This window comes from Parasteatoda tepidariorum, chromosome 10 (assembly GCF_982258835.1).
Source record: "Parasteatoda tepidariorum strain Cologne lab strain chromosome 10, Ptep-v5.0, whole genome shotgun sequence".
NCBI classification, from domain to species: domain Eukaryota; kingdom Metazoa; phylum Arthropoda; class Arachnida; order Araneae; family Theridiidae; genus Parasteatoda; species Parasteatoda tepidariorum.
Genome location: NC_141764.1, coordinates 82,413,820 through 82,434,936, shown reverse-complemented (window position 1 = coordinate 82,434,936; position 21,117 = coordinate 82,413,820). Strand labels below are relative to the sequence as shown.

At 30.1% G+C, this 21,117-nt stretch overlaps 2 protein-coding genes across 2 annotated transcripts in view; both read left to right on the top strand.

Moving 5' to 3' along the window:
- The first annotated feature begins 117 nt into the window (after positions 1–117).
- Positions 118–4,353, top strand: osi (electron transfer flavoprotein regulatory factor orsai). The gene is made up of 3 exons (XM_016056891.4): positions 118–363; positions 693–820; positions 4,013–4,353. The coding sequence occupies exons 2-3, from the start codon at positions 779–781 to the stop codon at positions 4,220–4,222; spliced, it is 252 nt and encodes an 83-aa protein (XP_015912377.1). The 5' UTR covers positions 118–363; positions 693–778; the 3' UTR covers positions 4,223–4,353.
- Positions 4,354–13,755: 9,402 nt separating this feature from the next.
- The window catches only part of LOC122269663 (dynein axonemal intermediate chain 7), a 28,511-nt gene continuing 21,149 nt past the window's right edge, over positions 13,756–21,117 (top strand). Inside the window, exons 1-3 of the mRNA XM_087153204.1 lie at positions 13,756–13,830; positions 18,028–18,093; positions 20,130–20,427. Of these exons, the coding sequence (XP_087009330.1) occupies positions 13,756–13,830; positions 18,028–18,093; positions 20,130–20,427 (439 nt within the window). The remainder of the gene's footprint in view (positions 13,831–18,027; positions 18,094–20,129; positions 20,428–21,117) is intronic.

The window sequence follows — 21,117 nt, the reverse complement described above, 5'->3', positions numbered from 1 at the left end:
AACAACAATTTATTATATTATGAGAAATTTTTTCAAAGCTTTGTTAAGAGTTTAGAAAAAAAGAGGTTATTTAAAATAAATAAACAATAAAATAATTGAAGTAGACACTTTTTATTGGCTGCAGCTGAAAATTGTTTGTTTTGTCTGCTTTTGAGCGTGTTGTGCTAATCTCCTCAAAAGTGTGACACTTATTTTCGGCTTTCAATTGACATTGACATTACGTCCAATTCTAATATTTAGTTGTCTGAATTAATAAGACTTAGTTTTTTCTAATAATTTTAAAACCTGCATTCATTAAACTAAATGTGTGCTATTTAAAAAAAAACCGCCCTTTAACCCCTTCAGCTCCAAAGGAAAAAAGAAGTATTTCTTTATTATTTTAGTAATCTAATATTATAAAATGAACTTGTATTGTGTTAAATTAATTTAATGATTTTTTTTAAATGATTCTTTATTTGTTGTCAATGACAATAGATTAAATTTAAATTTATCCGATAGTTTTTTTCTTGGTGCCTACGTGACTGCGGGCCCGTTGACTTCATTATTGTTGTTATTGTTATTAATTATTTTTCTCGAGGCATTATCAATAAGCGTTTTCTCTTGCATTATCTTTTGAGCTTATATTATATAATGTTGACTCTGTTTTAGAGCTTGAGAAGATATCATTAAAGAAATGTTTTTGTTTGTTTCAGCTGCATAATTATCCTGAGTTCTTAGACAGCAAGCTAGTTCATTTCATGCTTGCTCTGTGTCAAAGCTCGCCTTTAGTTTTTCAATTATGAGTTCCACCAGAAGTAAAGTGATTACGCTTTACAAGAATGTAAGTTAGTCATGAATCTTTTTTTTTTTTTTTAAATTTTCTTAATATTTTTTTTACTCATACTAATTTTTTTACTCATACAACTAAATTAACGTTTTCAATTGAATGTTTTAAGTCTTTTTAATTTACGTTTTGATTGTTTTGTTTACGAAAGATAACTAAAAGCATTTCTAACTAGTTACTGGTCCGTTTACTACTAATATTTTTTATATGTATATAAAAGTTAGTAAACTGAATTTAAATAAAAATGAAAATACAGAGAATGCTAATATTCATAATTATGAGGAAATATATTATTCTCTAAATTAGGATATATATTGCTCTCTAAAATAGGCTTTTTACTCTATATATTTGTTGAGTAACGAACTTGATGCCACTAAATAAAGAAGTAAGTTTAATTTATAACAATCAGTTTAATTTTTTTTTTAAAATTCTAGTGTTTTTTTCTGAAGTCTATTGTTGAATTAAAGAATGTTCTGACTGTAAAAAATCAAAATATCTATTACTATGAAGATATATAAATTCGAAAATGTTCTAAACAAAATAAAGCAATATATTTAGTTCTGTTTAATATGAATCATAAACTGAAAATATTTAATCAACATATTACAACTGTTCTATATGCTATAGATATAATAAAATATTTTATAACTTAACTATAATGAATTTGATATTTTTATATATTACTATTTAAGTAAAGGTAAAATCTAAAAGCACTTTAGTGATACTTTTATTTTATCAAATTATAAGAATTGAAATTCAAAACATTTATTTCCTTAAAATATTTGCTGAATTTGATTTTTCAATTGAATATTTAACTCTTTTACTGTGAAGACTCATACGACCCATATCACTGAAAATAGGGTTGCGTGTTTATGAAAAACTAGTTTATTTCCAAGCAAATGCGATAAAGTGTCAATAATTGTAGAAGCTGATTTCTAAAAAATTTTCTATTTGCTTCTAAAATTTTCCAAATTTTTGCCAATTCCTGGTTTGACTTACCTTGGTTCAATATTCATAACTAAAGAAGCCAGTCTTTTTCCTTATTTTATACGTTAATAAAAAATTGTTTATGCAGTTTTATATTTCTTAAAATATATATAACAAAGTACTTTTTCTGTTGCCATACCACAGAATCTGAAATTATTTATTTTTTCCTTAATTATTCTAAATGCTTGAATATGTAATATTCCATATTTATTTTAGATTTTGTTTTGCTTTTCGCCCCATATTTTGTGTAACTAGATCCAATGCATTTTTAATTTTACCATAGTATTTATTAATCTCTCGCATTTATTTTCTACTAGCTATATATAAAGTTTATTAAATATTTGCAAATAAGTTAGAGTAATTGTTGATTTGCTTGACTTCTTATGCCAGCAGGAAAGTACATGTCTCAAAATGAAACTCAAGATGTCGATTGAAAAAGTACCTCATTTCAAAATTGTCTTTGATATTATAAGTTATAAAAGAATGGAATGGTATATTGGTAGTGAAAGTTTATAGAATTTTATTCATAATTCTTGTTAAGCTGAAATAAGTTGAGAAAAACAACGCAATAGAATTAAAATATAATTTTATTGAGTAAGACCGAAGGTCTGGAAAATATGAACTTTACATCTCGAGTGTGCTGTTATGAAAGAAATTTAACCATGGCTACAAATATATATTACTGGGCAAAATCTAAAGCACAAGTTAATGGATTCTTCATTATTTTTTCATAACATTGCATCACTTGATGCAATAATAAATAACAACTTATTTATACTTTATGCTATACAATTTCTGACAAAAAGCTTTTAAAAAGATTACTGACAAGAAGTAAAATCTATTTTTAGAGATTACTTATTTTTAGATAATGATGTTTAATACTTGGTGGTTTTCGATACTTCATTATTTTTTTTATATTACATGTATGTATACAAATGTCTTCTGTACTTAAGCAAAAATGTTTGATACAAATGCTATCTGATGCTAAATACAAGAGACAAGAATACTAAATACAAGAGTTAGAGGTAGCATAACATAAATAACTTCTTTTTAACAAATAAAAGTTTAACCACCTGTGATCCCTTTGGCATAATTATTACAGGCTTTCTGTGACAAAACTCTCTAGCACTAATATCTTTCTGCAAGATACTTTCAATAATAACAAATATGCATGTTACTAATTTAAAGTAATAAAAATGCTTTGTTTACAAGGAAAAAACATAATTATTTTCATTGAATGTGTAAGCATTTTTTATTCTAATGTTATGAGCAATATTCTCACATTTAGTTGGGGGAGAAAAATACATTAATTATTTCTTTTTTTGCATTTTGTAAATCATTATCACTTTAAAAAAAATAATTGAAAATCATGAAATCCTTAGCAGTAAATACCGAAAAACAGATCGACAATGAAATCATGGGAATCGGACTTTTCAAAAAGGGGTTACATAATTGCTCGATCGTTTAAAGATTTGATTGTTGTAATAAATAATATCAGATTTTAAAAATTATATGGAAATCAAAAACAATAATTGCCAAAAAACAAAACAAAACAACAACGATAGAATCGTTGCCTTAAAAAGTAAATGCTTGAATGCATGATTCAAATTTCCCATATCATCTGAAATATATCAGGATAATTAAAACCCATGTGAAAATCAATACCTGCCAAAAATACAGTCGAAACACTACTTGGATTTCCAATACTATCTGTGTAAATTGAACGTGACGCAAACTAATTATTTAAATGCGCGATTCAAATTTTATGTGTAAATTTCTGCAGAAAAGAAAACCAAAATTTTTCTTCCGAAAAGAAAAATCTTTCTACAAGAACTCTGTAACGTTCTACGACAATGTGGCCATGTCGCCGCAATTCTGCCACAGGGCCTGTGATCAAAATAATTTTTTTAAATAGTGTGCAAAAATGCAGTTTCAACCATTGATTTTAATCATTAGATTTGTGGTGTAACTACCACTACAAATATTAAATACCAAATGACAAGACATGTTAACTCGATTCTACCTTGAGGTACCTTTTGATAGATGAAGGTTGACATAGTCGATAAATAATTCCCCACAGATTTAAATCATTGTCTCTCTAAACACAAGTGGTAATGGTTTTTAATGTTTGAATGATCTAGTTTCTCACATGAATATTATTTTATTTTCCAGTGTCTTTCATGTATGCTTTTATTATTTCAGCTTTTATTCCTGGGTAGAGATTATCCGAAAGGGTATGACTATTTTAGAGTTCGACTGAAAGAAGCTTTCTTGAAGAACAAGGATGTGAAAGAAGCAGCTCAAATAGAAATATTGTTGACCAGAGGCCAGTACATCATTAAAGAACTCGAAGCCTTATATATGCTCAAAAAGTACAGAACGCTAAAGAAGCGTTACTATTCTGAACAGTAGCTCATACTTTAGCCGTCCCTATTTTTTCTACCCCATCGTAAATGTGTATTTTATATATTGTGCCAGTGACTATGTGTGATGTTTTCAAATTAATAAAGCATTTTATGAACTTTTTAGAAGTTTGAAAATTACATTTGATTTATCTTTCTTTCATAACTGCAAAATACAAAATTCGAGCCAAATCGGATGAATAGTTCCTGAGAAATTGAATTTTAAATATACGACTTTTTCAAAATTCGATTTTACAAGAATTATTCAACCGATTTCATACAAATTTTATATTTTGTTATGTAAAATTATATACTTTAAAATGTATAAACTGTATACCTTACAATCTAAAACTTTTTTGATTATTTAATAAAATAATAAATATTTACTAAAATGTATTTTTTGCATTTAATTATCTGCTAATAAACCTATTTTTATAATTGTGTGCAAAAATTCATCAATTCGCTTAAAAATTTCTTGAGGTATGGCGAAATATGCAAAAAATAAAACTAACATAAAGGAATTCAAACTTTGTACCGCCTTCCTGACCAAAGAGATTATATATATATATAATCTCTTGAGATTATATTCCCCGATTGCAACTATCCCCTATAATTTGGGGGTCAGAAACTCGAATCCGCTGAAAAAAAAAAATGCTTATTCAGAGAAAGTATACTTTTGTGTCTGATTTCATAACTTAAAATATAGTCTGCACTAATAAGCATATTTGAGGTCAGCCCCTCGAACCATTGAGTCCCATAACAGAAGATCATCTTATCATTAGATCATAAAGTTATTCATGGAGGTCCGTTTGTTTTCTTACTTTTTTTGCACTGTACAGTTCATGGATTGTTATAAAAAGTAATCAAGATCTCTTCTGATTACATTTATTTGGGCTGTAATTCTGTGTTGTAATTATTTTTATTCGTTAGATTGATTATATGTAATCATGTTAGTTATAATTGTACATTATGAAAACATATAGTCACATTACAATTAAAGGTAATTGAATACTATATGATTATTTGGATTTATTACAATTTTAATCGGTGCCAAACCTTGTTTAGCTGTATCTCAGTAAAAGTCATTTTGAATTTATTAAATAAGAAATAAGGACTGAAACTAATGAATAGTCAAGTCTTCAGTAAAATAATTCTGGCCTATGGTAAGATTTTTAGTCATCATTCAAGAAAATTTTAACTAATTAATAATTAGTTGTTGTTGTTCGTCGTTGGCCATTAAGGCACAGGGAGTGCGATCTATGGCCAAGAATTCGACTTCTGCCACACCCGTTTATAGGGTGGACTCTTTCATACATTCATTCCTCCACCCACAGATTGTAATTTTGACCTAAACCAGAGAACGATCAATCTTCAATCCACTACCTCCAGAGGTATAATTTGCTATGGGAACATTTAGGTCTTTGTGACCCGACAGATTTAACGTGTACTAGTCACCATTCACTACCGTCTTCAGCCGGCTGGATTCGAACTCCTGTTCCCGCGAACGCGAGTCCAGTGCCCTACCAACCTGGCAATCTCGGCCCCAATTAATAATTAATCTTTATTTTAAATGAAAAAACCCATGCTCGATCAATGTTAATTTCTCTACTTGCTAGGCATTTTTTACACCAAAAATCACTTTGCAGTGCTATTATAATTCCTAGGGTTGAAAGATCGAACTATTTTGGCATTAAAAAAGAATATCCATGGTCTAAGTATTTATTGCGAATTTCGTTATCAGGCCTTAAACACCTCTGCTTTAAGAATGGTTATTCTGTACTTAATTATCAGATAAAAATAACTAGTTCGGCCATTCTCATTGGACGAAAAGTACTGTATGATCAAAATTTCTCTTATTAAAACCCTGGCTTCCTTCGTCTTAATCAACATAAAATTAATCAAATTCATAAAAGTATTGTTTACCCGTAAGATATTTATCCCTAATTTAAGTGTATTTACCTTCAATGTTATTTTTTTTATGAATTTTTTTCTTATTATTCCAAAGTAAAGGTTTAAAATTGAAAGCAATTTTTCTTTATTATTAAGTAATCCTATGATTTTATCGTATTACACAATATTTTATGAAAAAATGTATTTAAATCGGTATTTAAAAGTTATACGATCATTAGTGAATCGTTACACAATCAACAGCAAATGAGTTTTGTTTACTTTTAAGCTTTGTGTTATGTTGTGATCAGTCAACATAATAAATCATACAAAAATGTAAAATTTCATCATACAAAAATTTCGAGTTTCGCACTGTTACTAGATTATCTCTTGGAGGAAAACTATTTAACGAGTACCTTTAGTAACCAAAAATTAAAAAAGTGTATTTAAAGAAAAATGTTATAGATGAAGTTGCAATAGTAATTGAGCAAAATTTTATAAGCTTAAATTTAATCTCAATAGGATTGGTAACCGAAGTCTAAGAAAACTTGTTTGTTAATAACGTTTAACGAGTTATGTTTGTGCTGTTTCAAGTCCCCCAGTACAGTAACGCCTAGTGTCACGAACCTGATCTAGGCGTTCCGTTCTTGAACCAGGAAACAACAAATATTTCCACTGAATTCTTTTTATATTAATTTAGACATAAAAATTCTCTGTATCGCCAAGAAATTTTTTTAGCAATCATGTGGGTTCGTGAGCGAGTAAGGGGCAGAACCACTTTATCTGTTTCACGAATGCAAATTGGACTAAAATCTTTCGATTGTAACTTATTTTATAAATTCCCGCTTCTACCATCATAAATATTAAGTAACAGTTTGAGGATGTACTAATCATATCAAAAAATTACTGCGATATATTAATAATTTTACAACTTTTCCAATAATGAACTAAGAACGTCTTCTGTTTCTACTGATGTGTTTCTATGGAAACAGTCCAAACGTTGTTCTTGGATAACATAACGAAGAAAGAGTCAAGTTGAAAGAAAGCAGTCACTTGGTTAAATGGATTTCGGGAAATGATTTTACCATATAGATGCATGCAAAATCGAATTGTATTTTATATGACATAAAACTGATGTATATTAATATAAATTTGACGAAAAGAAAATTTTGATTTCTACGCTAATGCCAGTAAGTGATATTTTTTTAAATTATTTTACTTAAAAAGGGTCGATTAATATTGATATGTAAGGTATACCAGTTTTAACTTCTTTTTTAACTATATAATTTTAAATGGCTAAATACAAAATGTAAGTGAAATCTGTTGAATAGTTTCTGAGTTATGAAATTTCAAATTCGACATAGTTCTTAAAATTCTAATTCTCAAGAAGTATTTGACTAATTTTGTTTAAATTTTGTATTTTATCATTTAAAATGATGTAAAATTTGTATACTTTACATTTCAAAACATTTCAATCCCCCACCAAAAAAAAAAAAAAAAAATCTATTAAAAGTTATTTTTTACATGGAGTTTTCATCATTTCACATTTTCTTTGGAAATACATAATAGAGTGCCAATTTTTTTTGATTTGACGTATGATGAAATAAGAAAAAAATGAAATTAGTAATTAGTAGCCAAAATTTTTGACTATTTTCCCAGCTAAATTATCGGGACCATATATTTTATAGTGTGGCTACCTGCCATATTTTGAAAGTCAAAACGCAAATCCGTCGATAAAAAAAAATATGCTTCGAAGAAAGTACATTTTTGAGCTTGATTCTGTAACTTAATTAATAGTTAGCACTAATTAATTTGATCCACTATAATGGAGTTCGTGAATATTCGATCATTGGAACAAAAGTTATTCAGGGTGATATATTTTTTATTTTTCTCACTGTACGCTGAAAGAAGTTGTAGGAAATCCGCAAAAAAAGTTGAGTAGGTAAGTTCATAATTTTTAATGTGAATATGGGCGTGACAGCGGCCTGACTTTTAGGGGGGGGGATTAAATAACACAGTCATAATAGTTATTTAAACGTGATTATCCGATAGAACGAGAAGATCCGATCATCAGATTAAAATTTAGTTAGGGTCTATTAATTTTTATTGCTCTCGGTACATTTTAAGAGTATTGTGCAAGTATTGTTGATACAAGCAAATTGATTTTGTATTTTAGCCGAGAAGAAAATCTTTGCAAAAAAGATTGAAACCAACGAGGACTGGTACAAAGAAAGAAAGAAATGACTCGATTGGTAATTTTCTTTTGTAAAATTATTTTATCTTTTCAACCATAGTTTTTTGCAAATGCGCTTTAATAAATAAAACTCTATTTTGTCATTTCCGTAGCATCTAAGTCTTAATTTGAAGTCTTTGGAATCAAATCAAGACAAATCCTTTTCCGAAATTTTACAAGAAAAATGAAACTGCACAGTGTGTCTCGTAATGTTCTCTCCTCATATATATCCTACTTTTGAATCCTCGTAAGAAATTAAGTAAAAAACAAATACATTTATGGTAATTTATTGCAAAATATAATAGAAGCCAGGAAAAAGAAAGAGCGGTATCAAAATCTGAGGAATCTTATCAGGGCAAGAAGAAAAAGAAAAACCAGTTTGATTGCCTGATGAAACTTTGAGGTGTTTCTTATAATCGTTTTTCAACTCTGTTTTATCCGGTAATCTTGTTTATCTGGTTATCCTGTCTTATCCAATAAAAAAAAAAGTTTTGATGCTCGCCTTCCTTAATGGCGATTCGTTGCATTTCGATATTATTATTTTTTTTTCTCTCTCATACACATACTTTAGAACCTTAATGCCTTAATGTGTACATTTCTGCTTCTACTTTGACAAGGAATCTAACAAAATATATTAAGAAAGATTATTAAAGAGCATCGGATTTCTTACTCTTTTAGAATTGAAAGCAAATAGTTGTATACTCATATTAAATGGTAGTTGAATTGTATTTTATATAATTTTAAGAAAATTATTAATGTTTTGCTTAATTTCTCTCTCTTTTATTCTTTTAAAATATTTTTTAAAAATAAAAAACACATGTCAGAATTTCAAATATTTTTTTTTTCTTAAATGGAAGGAGCAGTGCTTTCAAGGAAATATAAAGTTTTAGTAGTAAATACATTACGTCACTTTTATTTTAAAAAAAGTAAGCTATTTGTGACTACCACTACTTATTAACTCAATTGCATCATTTGGCGAGTGAAACTCGCCATGCATTAATTTCGAGTTAAGAGAAAGTGGTGGTCAAATTATTCTGCTGTTAGGTAGAGAAAATGTATTGATAACTACCACATCTTATAAATGGCTAAGCATTAATGAAGGTATCAGTTTAGATTTGGTAACTTATAAAATAAGGAAATTTCCTGGCATTCCTAATCAAAAACATACAGCCTGTTTTTAACTTGGCTGTTTTATTAGTTTGAAATTTAAGTAAATTGGATTTCAATCGGTTAACAGTTAAATTACGTACACTGTAAAAACTTGAGGTGTATTTGGTGTAAAAAATTTGGTGCCACCATTTTTGGTGTTAAAGTAAACTAAATTTTTTACAAAGCATGTGGTCAGAAAAAGACTTATTCTCGATTGTGAGGTTAATTAATTTGTTCCATTTCATGGGCAATGGTTTATTTCACAATAAAATATTTAGATGTATAATCGTCACTATTTTTGACTTCGAGGTTAACTAAAATTTTTTACAAAGCATTTAGTCCCATTTGTTACTTATTTTTTTTCTCTTTTATAGTTTTATTTATTTATTTATTCATTTTTTTATTTGTTTGTTTATTGACAACGCATATTTTCATGTGCATTCGAATCAATTTAATAGCTACATTACAAACACATTACGCTGAAAAAAATCAAATACATTTTTGCACTATTTTTTCAAACGTTTGCTATTTTGTCTAATTTTATATAATATTTTGCACGACAACTATAGTTCTGTGCTTAAAAACGTATTTAGTTTACTCAAAAATGGTTTCAACTATACATCATACTTACCAAATTTTCAAAAAAGTGTTCTCCTAGTAGTAGGAAAAAGCCATTTAAATTGAGATGTTAAGCTGGGGTTTCGTTACAATTCAATCAACGCTTATGAACACTTTTAGAGAGCTAGCAAGCTTATCATGAATCTGTTTAAGTTAAAATTAGATTAGCTTGACTTTCCAAGAACGCTTGCTGGCATGGCAAGTAGGTAATGGAAATAACAACAACAGTCAAAATCATCTAAAAAAGTCAAAATAATTCAGAAATCATTCAAATTTCCAAATTTTTTTAAACCGCATTTATTTAAGGAAGAATAAAATGTGATTATTTAAATTTTGCCGTCATATTAAATATACAAATAAAATAATCCGGAAGAGTTGGAAGATATGATACCCAACAGTTTTTAACTATGTATCAGGGATACCAACTACTATGTTTTCTGCAAAAGTTTTAATAAATTGGTAGTGGATGAAATGGTAAAACTTGTAGAATAAGATTAACTACTCCTCTTTTGAAAAGTACAATCATCCCTAAATGATTATTAGTTACATTTAATATCATACTTTGAATTTTCGATAGGTTGTGGTGGAAAAATTACTTAAAATTTTAAATACTAAACTTAAAAAAACTTACATTTCATTAACACTAGAAAATACTTTTTTAAAAAGCGGAGCAAGTTCGCATTTTTGGTGTATATTTATAGTTCAGAGTTCACTGAAAGATCAGAAACGCACATATCTATAATAATTATGTTAATAAATATTGGTAGAGCTGTGACGGCTTAGGGGATAGAACATTCGCCTTCCAGTAAGGTGAACCGGGTTCGTATCCCAGCGATGGCTAGTCAATACGAATTCCGCATCCGACTTGCATCGACCAAAGTGCTGACGTAAAATATCCTCAGTGGTAGATGAATCATGACTTAGAGTCACCTTGTCACCAGGCTAACCGTGGGAAGTTTTTGTGGTTTTCCAGACGAAGTAACTCAAATGCGGGTTTGTTCCATCAAAAAGTCTTCCACGAAGGTGAATTTCTCCAGGAGTGATCCAGGAGTTCCTTTGTCTTCTCGACTGGGTTCAAAATTACTAGGCTATTGAGTTGAACATTAGTAGTCGTAAATCCATAATATTGGGTCGGCTGTTCAACGACGGTTATAAAATATAAAATACATTCTAGATGATAACCCCAGTTAAGTTTGGAGTGATAAATAACGCCGAGAAACTTGACTTTCTCAGTGAGTTCCAACCTATAATCTAGGTAATAGGCACACATCACCGAGATTAAGACGAGATTAAGATTATTGTATCTTAAGATTAAAAATTGGGTCAGCTGTTCAACGTCTGTTTTAAAAAAATAAACTGTGGTAGTTATGAGTAGTTATTTACACCTAATAAGAAAAAAATTGCCACAATAAAATGTTTTCTTACTAGTATTTTACTGTTTCTAAAAATTAGCAGCCCAGAGAGAAAATCATTTCTGTTTTAATATCTTCATTTGGATTGACCAAGGAGATTAAAGAACATGTATGCAACTTTCAAAAACTGAAAGAATAAGATCATTTCGAAAAAAATGAATGTATTAGTTTTAAAAACTAACTGCTTCAATTATTAACTCGATAATTTCTTTTCCTTGGTGAATTTCAATTAATAATTAGATTTGATGTTTTATAGATGATTCGCTTACAGAAAAAAGATTACCTGCGGAGTTGCAGAAATTTGAAGAAGCTGAGACTATTACAGAAACTCAAAAATTTAAAGAGGTTTGTATTTTCTTTTCTATACTTGAACTTTGATTTTTTTAATAACTTATATACTGTATTCTGAAATGTTGGGTACTTCTATAGATAAATGCCACAAAAGAAGCTGAGTATAGAGAGCTTTGTGCGAGATTCTCAGATTTAAATAATTTGATTCTGGCAGAAAAATGTTCGAAATGGGAAGAAAAAAGTGTGAGTAAAACTCTATAGTTTAAGTTGCTTACACTAAAAATGAGTAGTAATATTTTTTTTAAGTAATACTTACCGTATTATCTGTAATGATTTCTAATACATAGAATTAGATTCTTGGGCCAAAAATGAAATTTGACGCATAATTTTCACGAAACATAATTTTCATACTTTTTTCATTTTTCTATAATTTAGGTCAAAATAAAAGAAAAATATTTTAATTTAAAATTATTTTAAGGTTGAAAAGTTTAAAACCATTTAAAAATAGGTATGTTTATTCAGAAAAAAAACTGCGACTTTCTGTTTGATTTCGTGACTTAAGATATCATCTACACTGATAATAATTAGTATATTAAAGGAGTATTCCTTGAATTGCCTGTTTAGTATTATAAAAATGCGATCACTTAGAACAAAAGTTATTCAGATGTTTAACTTTAATTCCCATACATTTTGCAGGTTCTGAAATAGACATAGATAAAATAAGACTAAGTTATGCATGAGAATTATTTAAGTAAAATTGATCATACTTTTTTTATTACTTACAGTGACTTTAAACTGTGACTTTCTGTTTGATTTCGTGACTTAAAATGTCATCTACACTAATTATAATTAGTATATTAAAGGAGTTTTCCTTGAATTGCCTGTTTAGTATTATAAAAATGCGATCACTTAGAGCAAAAATTATTCAGATGTTTAACTTTAATTCCCACTCAATAGATTTTGCAGGTTCTGAAATAGACATAGATAAAATAAGACTAAGTTATGCATGAGAATTATTTAAGTAAAATTGATCATACTTTTTTTTATTACTTACAGTGACTTTAAACTGTGACTTTCTGTTTGATTTCGTGACTTAAAATGTCATCTACACTAATTACAATTAGTATATTAAAGGAGCTTTCCTTGAACTGCCTGTTTAGTATTATAAAAATACGATCACTTAGAGCAGAAATTATTCAGATGTTTAACTTTAATTCCCACTCAATACGTTTCGCAGGCTCTGAATTAGACATAGATAAAATAAGACTAAGTTATGCATGAGAATTACTTAAGTAAAATTGATCATATTTTTTTTAATTACTTACAGTGACTTTAAACTGTGACCTTCTGTTTGATTTCGTGACTTAAAATGTCATCTACACTAATTATAATTAGTATATTAAGGGAGTTTTCCTTGAATTGCCTGTTTAGTATTATAAAAATGCAATCACTTAGAGCAAAAATTGTTCAGATGTTTAACTTTAATTCCCACTCAATACATTTCGCAGGTTCTGAATTAGACATAGATAAAATAAGACTGAGTTATGCATGAAAATTATTTAAGTAAAATTGATCATACTTTTTTTACTTATAGTGGGATAATTATCTGTATAAAGGTAGAGACATAAATCCTTTAATTTTGCCTGAAGTAAATGCATATTTAACAGAGTGTGATGAAGATGATGTGTATGACATTTTACATGTATTCACAGAATGCCGAAAGAGTCAGCAGGTAAATTCTAGTAAAATAATCAGTTTTTTTTAATGTAAAAAAGTGTAATATGGCGTTTCTTACTGATCACTCATTAATACAAAGTATGCTGAAAATTTACTTTTTAATTTATAAATTTTTATTACTAGTTTTTGGTAATCTCAGTGTCTGTTTTAAAACTTATTAAACATCATTTATTTAGTACCATACATTAAATAAATTTATTTATTTCGTTTGTTCAGATGTGTGAAGACATAAAGTCAGCTCTCCTTGAATGCCCTGAAGTATCTCATAAATTAACTCGTTCTTGGATGGAGGTCAGATGCAAATAATGATGCACTTCTATGCACTCGCACTTTAACTACACAACATTTGCATTGAATTATGCAAATCACATTTTATCAAAACAGTTCACTTTTTAAACTTAAAAGTTAACATTTCTTCTGCTCATAAGGAGCATTGAAAATTTTATATGCTGAAACGGTTACCATGTTTCAAGTCATTGTGTTCGTAATTTTCAAATGTGTGACGCCGATGTAAACAGAATCTCTAAAAATAGGTTTAATTCTGCACTTATTTCAAGGTTGTGGTATAAAAGGATTACTAATTATATTAATGATTTTTATTATTGAGAAAATGATTAAATAATATTAAAATTTAATCTTTAAATGTTAGGAAATATCTAATGCATATTTCAGCGCGAATAGTATATTATTTAAAATCAGCTAAGCGAAGTTAAAACACCTCATTAACATAATTTTCGTTCGATTTTGTAATTTCAGTTTCATACCTTACGGGTTACACACGAACGAACTTGGAAGTGTTGAATGGATATTTTGTTTACGTTATATCTATCTTTCTAAATTTTGCTTGAATTGGTTCACAAGTTTCGGAGTTATTGACGAAAGATGAAGAGTATCTTAATTTTGAACACCAGTGTATGTTTAAAAATTATTTGTAATCGAGGCATTCAGAAATAATATTACTTCGTTTGGAAAAGAATTGCTTACAAGGGGAAATACTACATTGTTTAGGTGAAATTTATTCTCACACAACTCCCGTTGCTTAGAAACCATGGCGAAATTAGCTATCGATCAAGAAAAATAAAAGAAGTTCTTAAAATTTTTATTGATGAATTGTTAGAAGAAATCAAATTTGATAATAAAATAAGATTTTTTTTCTCGAGAAATTTCAATTTTTTCAAAAATGTAACTTATAATCGATTTTTACTAAGATCTTCTACTATTATTTCTGCAACAAATAACAAATAGAACAGAACGGTATACTACAAAAGAACAAAACGATATTTCATTTTTATAAATTTTATAACAAATAAAATGTTCTTTGCTTGGACATGCTTCAAATGGGTTTAATTTATGCGTTATTGAGAGAAGGGAATCATATAAGATTGCGTTACAATCTTACAGTTAGTAGAGCAGACGAGAGTTAGCTAGTAGAGCAAAGTTTATTAATTACGCAAATAAATATACAAATAAAACACTTAATTTGGTGTATCACATTCTTCTATCAGGAATCTGTCTTCCTTAGAAAAAAATCATGAGTCCTCTTGACGGGATGGTTTTGGGGTTTCAGGGCCGTCCTAATAGCAAGCAGGGCCTCTGGGCACAGAAATGTTTTGGGCCCATATTACATTTCATACTGTTTAAAATAGAACTAAAAAACTTCACATGCATAAAATTAAGCATTTTTAAGATATGCAATAATTTTAACAAAGTTAAACACATTTTTATAGCCCCAAAAACTCAATGCACATAAAATAAAGCATCTTTAAATTAGGCATAATTTTTCTTTGTAACCGTCGCTGAACAACCGTCCCAATTTTTGGGTTTACGACTACCAATGTTCAACTCCGTAGCCTTGTAATTTTGAACCATTCCAGAAGACAAGGAAACTCCTGGATCAGTACCCCCAGATGTATGACTTGTTATGGGAACATGGAGGACTTTGTGACTCGACAAACTTAACGTGCATCAGTCACGATTTCTACACGGGGAGTTTTCGGCCGGCAGAGATAGAACCCACGAACTCTTATACATGGGTCCAGTGCCCTACCAACCAGGCTATCCCGCCCAAGGGCTAAAATTTTTTTCATTTTTTATTATAACCGTCATTGAACAACAGACCCAATTATTGAGTTTACGACTTCTAATGTTCAACTCTGTAGCCTTTTACTTTTGAACTCAATATAGAAAACAAAGGAGGTCTTGTATCAAGTATCGGGAGAAATTTTGCATTCGTGGAGTACCTTTTCAGTGGAACTAACCCGCATTTACATTACATGGATATGAAGACCACGAGAGCCTCCCACGGTTAGTCTGACGGCAAAGGGGCTCTAACCCATGATCCGTCTACCACTGAGGATATTTCACGTCAGCACTGTGGTCTGTGCAAGGCCGGATGCAGATTCGTATCGACCAACCAACATTGAATTCGAACCCGGTTCACCTCATTGGAAGGCGAACGCTCTATCCCCTGAGCCATCGCGGCTAGGGTATAGCAATTAAAAAAATTCAAAAGGTATGAATTGTTTCGTCGAACTATTAAAAAGTCAGTTATTATAATATTAATATTTAACCATCTTTCAATGCACATCAGACATAACAAGTTTAAAAGTTGCCGTCGTATGATTCGAAACACTTTCAATTATTACTATAAATACTAAACAGAGTTGGTTGTCAAGCATATTTAGTTGTTGTTATAGTTCATTTACGTCACACTGGAGCTGCACAACGGGCTATTGGCGACGGTCTGAGCCGAAGACATGCCATCACAATTTTGATCCTCTGATGAGGGGATGGCATCCCCACTTCGGTAGCCCAATGACCTGCACGCGAAGTCGAGCACTTTACGGTAGAACAGTTTAACGAGGACCCATACCGCACATCTTCGGTCCCTACGCAGACTGATCCAAGTGGTTACCCATCCTCACACTGACCGTAGCCAGTGATGCTTGACTTCGGTGATCTCAAGCATATTCAGAGACATTATTACTTAAGGAGTTGAGCACCTAAAAACTTCATTTTAATGACGAAAAATAGATTTCGGTTGACTTTTTTATTTTTCCTACTGATAAACTATTCAAACTATTGGTGTTTGCATGGTAATCAATCACTATTCTTAGAAAAAAATGCGCACTTTTTACACTATTATATATCCCAGAAAGCATGCAACCATAAGGTTACCTTCTGTCAAAATTTTCTTCTTATTGTCGAACGAAAGTGTATGTACTAAAAACCTTTTTCTAATAAGACAAAAATATTGCAGTTTATAAACCTTTCATCCTAAAAGGATTACAAATTATTTTTTAAGACTTTTTTTTTAATTTAGTGTTGTCACTTAAGTAAAATGGTCACACTAACTATAGGGTCAAACTGCATTGCTCATTAAAATTTCATGACAAGGTGGATTTTAGCTGATCATGCAAGACTTTGTGAAAAGAAACCTTATAATTACCTAGGTTTAAGAGTATTTTCACCTTCAGACTAGCTTTGTTAAAGGATTTTTTTCACGCTTGAAAACTCTAAGTCAACCTCGATTTAAAGTTTTTGTATAGAAGGTTGTTTTCCAAGGTTTTGGACTAGGGGATTATGCGTAGAATAGAGCAAATTGTCACAGATCTCGTTTTAGGGTTAGAAGATTTACACGTAAGCCGTATAACCAACCTTTTTAGGTTTACATTAAAAGGTTTTTGCTGAGTGAAAATAAACCATATTTGGGATTTATTTTGAAAATTTTATAATGCAAAGTTGTTTATTCTTAGTTTTTTTTAATACAATTTATAAAAAGAAAGATTCTCAAGGGCCCCCTGAGTGCCTGGGGCCCCTGGGCACTGCCCGGGTGTGCCCATGCGTAAAGACGGTACAGGGGTTAGAAGACTCGACCTTTCATTTAAGCGGCCAGATCTGTGGTGAATTCATATTCTGCTCCTGACTTGCTCTCGGCCACAATGCTGACAATGATATCTCTAGTTAAGACGTATCATGAGTCTTAGTCAATTTCAAGCCGTTGGGCTCACGTAGAAAATTTTCGCTGTTTTCCTGCCACGTAAAGCAAGTTTCTTCAAAAAGTGTTCCACAAAAGCGAGTTTGTCCTACAGCTGCAAGAATTTCTTTGTCTTTCGGGTTGGGTTTGGAACTAAATGGCGTAGAGTTTGATATTGGCAGGATCCAATCTGTTATGGATTGATTGTTGAGCGTCGGTAATAAAGTAAGGAATCATAACGTTGATGCAGTTTTTTAACAAATGGGATTGTCAATACTTTTATTTCTTTTTTTTGTAGTAAAGCTAATGTATTTTCAGCAAAATTTTTTTTTATAATTAATTTACTTTGCTAGTTAATTTTTAAGTTACACAGATTGAGGATCAACTACGTTTCCTCCATGCATGGCGAATTTTTATAAATAATTTATGTAATACCATGAGACATTTTGTAATCATTTTTGTAATGTATTACTATTCTCATAAAAACTGATTTGCTACACTTTTTGTTCTAGAGCATAAGAAATCTACATGGTATGATGAGAAAAAAAATTGAAATAGCAACTTTTCTCATTTTAAGGGTTTGTAAAATTTTTAAATTAGTTCTAAAATCAACCTTTCACCTAAATTTTATTCCAAAATTGACACCTGCACAAAATTGAGTGGTAAAATTAAAACTTTAAAATTTACGTTTTTATAGGAAACTAAAATGGAGATAATTCTTTTTTTTTTTTTTTTGTTGTCAGATCTACGAGGTTGGATGCTTTACTTGTTATATACTTCTATCACCACTAAAAATTTTTCCGATCTACGTCTTTTGCATGCACTCTATGTTTGCGATTTAATCGTTCTTTTTACCCACCATAATGTCCACAAAGCGTCAATTCGTACCAAATCAATAATGTTGTACAATTTTGCACTGTTTTTTTTCTTTCGAATATCTCGAACCGTTTTTGAGATCTCCAGATTTTACACCAGGTGACGCTGTAAATGGTCCCATCCTGCAGCACATAAACACTTTAATATACCTAATCATCACTTTTACACGCTTGCCAACTTCTTCCGCTTCAGGTGGGAGATTTTTTGCGAGTTTTTAAAGTGGTTGTAAATTTTATACTTTACAATTTCATTTCTGATCTAATGAAATTTATTAACTATGATTTTGGACAACCACTATAATTAAGCAAATATCTAATACCTGGTATTACTCAACAAGTTGATGGCTGCAAAGTGAGCCTAAAGCGAACCAGTAGAGTTTAATCCAGCGAAGAAGGCAAAGAAAGTCGAGCGAATGAGAAACGGAGAAATAAGGAAAAAGTCAACTTATCATTGAAAAAAGGAATTAAAAAAAATCCTAACTTATTTAAAAAGCTTTCTATCATAGTGAACCAAAGAATCGAAATGATACGTCAGTTAGGAATTCTCGCCAATAGACATACGCTCATATTTCATTCGCTCTAACTTTTCTCATATATGAAAATTGAGTTCTTTCGCTAAATTTTCTCTCCATCCGCCAACTTGGCGCTGTTGAATAATAATCATGCCGATAAATTTTAAAGTGCTGGTAAAATAAAAAAAAATCTAACCTTAATTGTTACTTGTTAAAACTTTTTATATTGTTACTGGACTTATAAGCATAGTTGCAACTGAACGATATTTAAGGTAGGGATTACTGACCTTAATAACAGGTCCTAATTACGGACCTGTTTATACACGTACTAGTAATTAGGACCACCCTCTATAAAAACTTCCAGCGAATCAGCACTTATGAATTCTAGGAAATAGTTTTAAAAATGCATATAAACATCAAGAAACTGTTTACGAAGCTGTCTTTTTTATTGAAAATAATCTAAATTTTATAAGACTTAAATGAATTAATTAATGTTCAGTTGCTGTGCTTTTTCACAAGGAAAGCGGGCCTCAGATTGGCGTGAAGTATTAATCTAGTTCGGCGTTTCAGATAAGGTCAACATTTTGTGTGATGTGGAAGAGGGAGAAAATGTTATCCTTTTGGCAATTTTTGATTACAGTTTTTATTTCAATAGGGATAAATCATGGATAGAAGTTTACAGTAATTTTTAGCTACATCATTTGGCCCACGTGGGGGCAAAGATCAGGGTTAATACCCCTCGTCCAATCCACGTGCTCTAAGTACCAGATGATGCAACGATCAGAAAATTAAATGAAAGGATACCACAGAAAAAATGCTAGTGGCCGTAAACCAGTTACACAAATAATATTCTTTAAAAATAGTTTATCTTCATCAAAATTAAATATAATATTCAAAGAAAGACGATAAAAAATAAAACACCTACTAGCCTTGAAAGTTAGCGCCGCAACTAGGCTAAATTGGCCAGTGAATTAGGGGAATCTAGGAATCGAGGCACCGAGTAAAATTAAAATAAAATAAGGCGTTGATCGAAAGGTTATGGATGGAGTTAATGTTTCATGCGCAATAGCAGATCATAACAACAACATAGCAACAGTAATAACAGATCATAGCAACAGTAAATCATAATTGTACTGTTCTAAAACTTCAAAGAGAAGAGTGTTTTCAAAAAGTACTTAACATGTTGTTACATTTAATCCTGCTTTTCATAATGTTGTCAATTTTTAGAGTCCTCAACAATACCTCAGTGACGAATCCTTCAACATGGAATTCAACGTAGCAGATGATATTGGAGAGGGATTGGAGCCTCCGATAACTTTGTGCTTATGGGGAAATTTATCAAAAAATATTCGGCATAAAGGAATAAACGTACCCGAAATCGGATTTAGCTTCGAACTGCCACCGGAATTGCTAAAGATCAACTGTGCTGTTAGAATTCTCCATACATTATTTGATAATATATCGTCAGCATTTTGTGAATCAGCTCTAAAGCAAAAGTGGAATTTAGGAAAATATTCAGAGGAAGGTATGTAAATTAGAGCATTTGTTCGCATTATTATTACATTTTTGTACAGCAAACTTGCATTTTTGATGTATTTTACTTGTTAATATTTTAGTTGTTTTGATACATTTTAGTTTTGACATATTTAATTTAGTTTTGATATATTTAGTTGTTATGATATATTTATGATTTAATAGTAAATGAATTTCCTTAAAGTAAACTGACAGATTCTAAACCATCTAAGTCCATAGGAAAGAACATGTTAAATATCGATTTGAAGCACGATAATTTGTTTTGGCTTAAGAACGTGCTAAGTAGTCTTCTAGAAACAGTAAAATGTTCTGTTTTTCTTTTTTTTTCTTTAAAGAACATGTAAAGTGACAAGTGATATTAATAATATAATAATAAATATGACCCTTTTTATGGCCTTGTAATTTCGTCATTAGAAATTTAGCGAATAACAGTGAGCAATATGGAGTATTTATAACCGTTGTAGCAATGGTAGTTAGGTTAAGTTTTATACATCTTTAACCAGTACCTTCTATGCTGTTCTATTCTAGAGCTTTGTCAAAAAAAAATCATTTGTAATTTAATTGTTAAATATTTGAGAAATTACCCCAAAAATGTGATAAATATTTTTGGAGTAATTATTTTAGTTAGCATATTTTTATATTCATAAAAATATGCTAAAAATTAGAATTATTCCTTGATTTT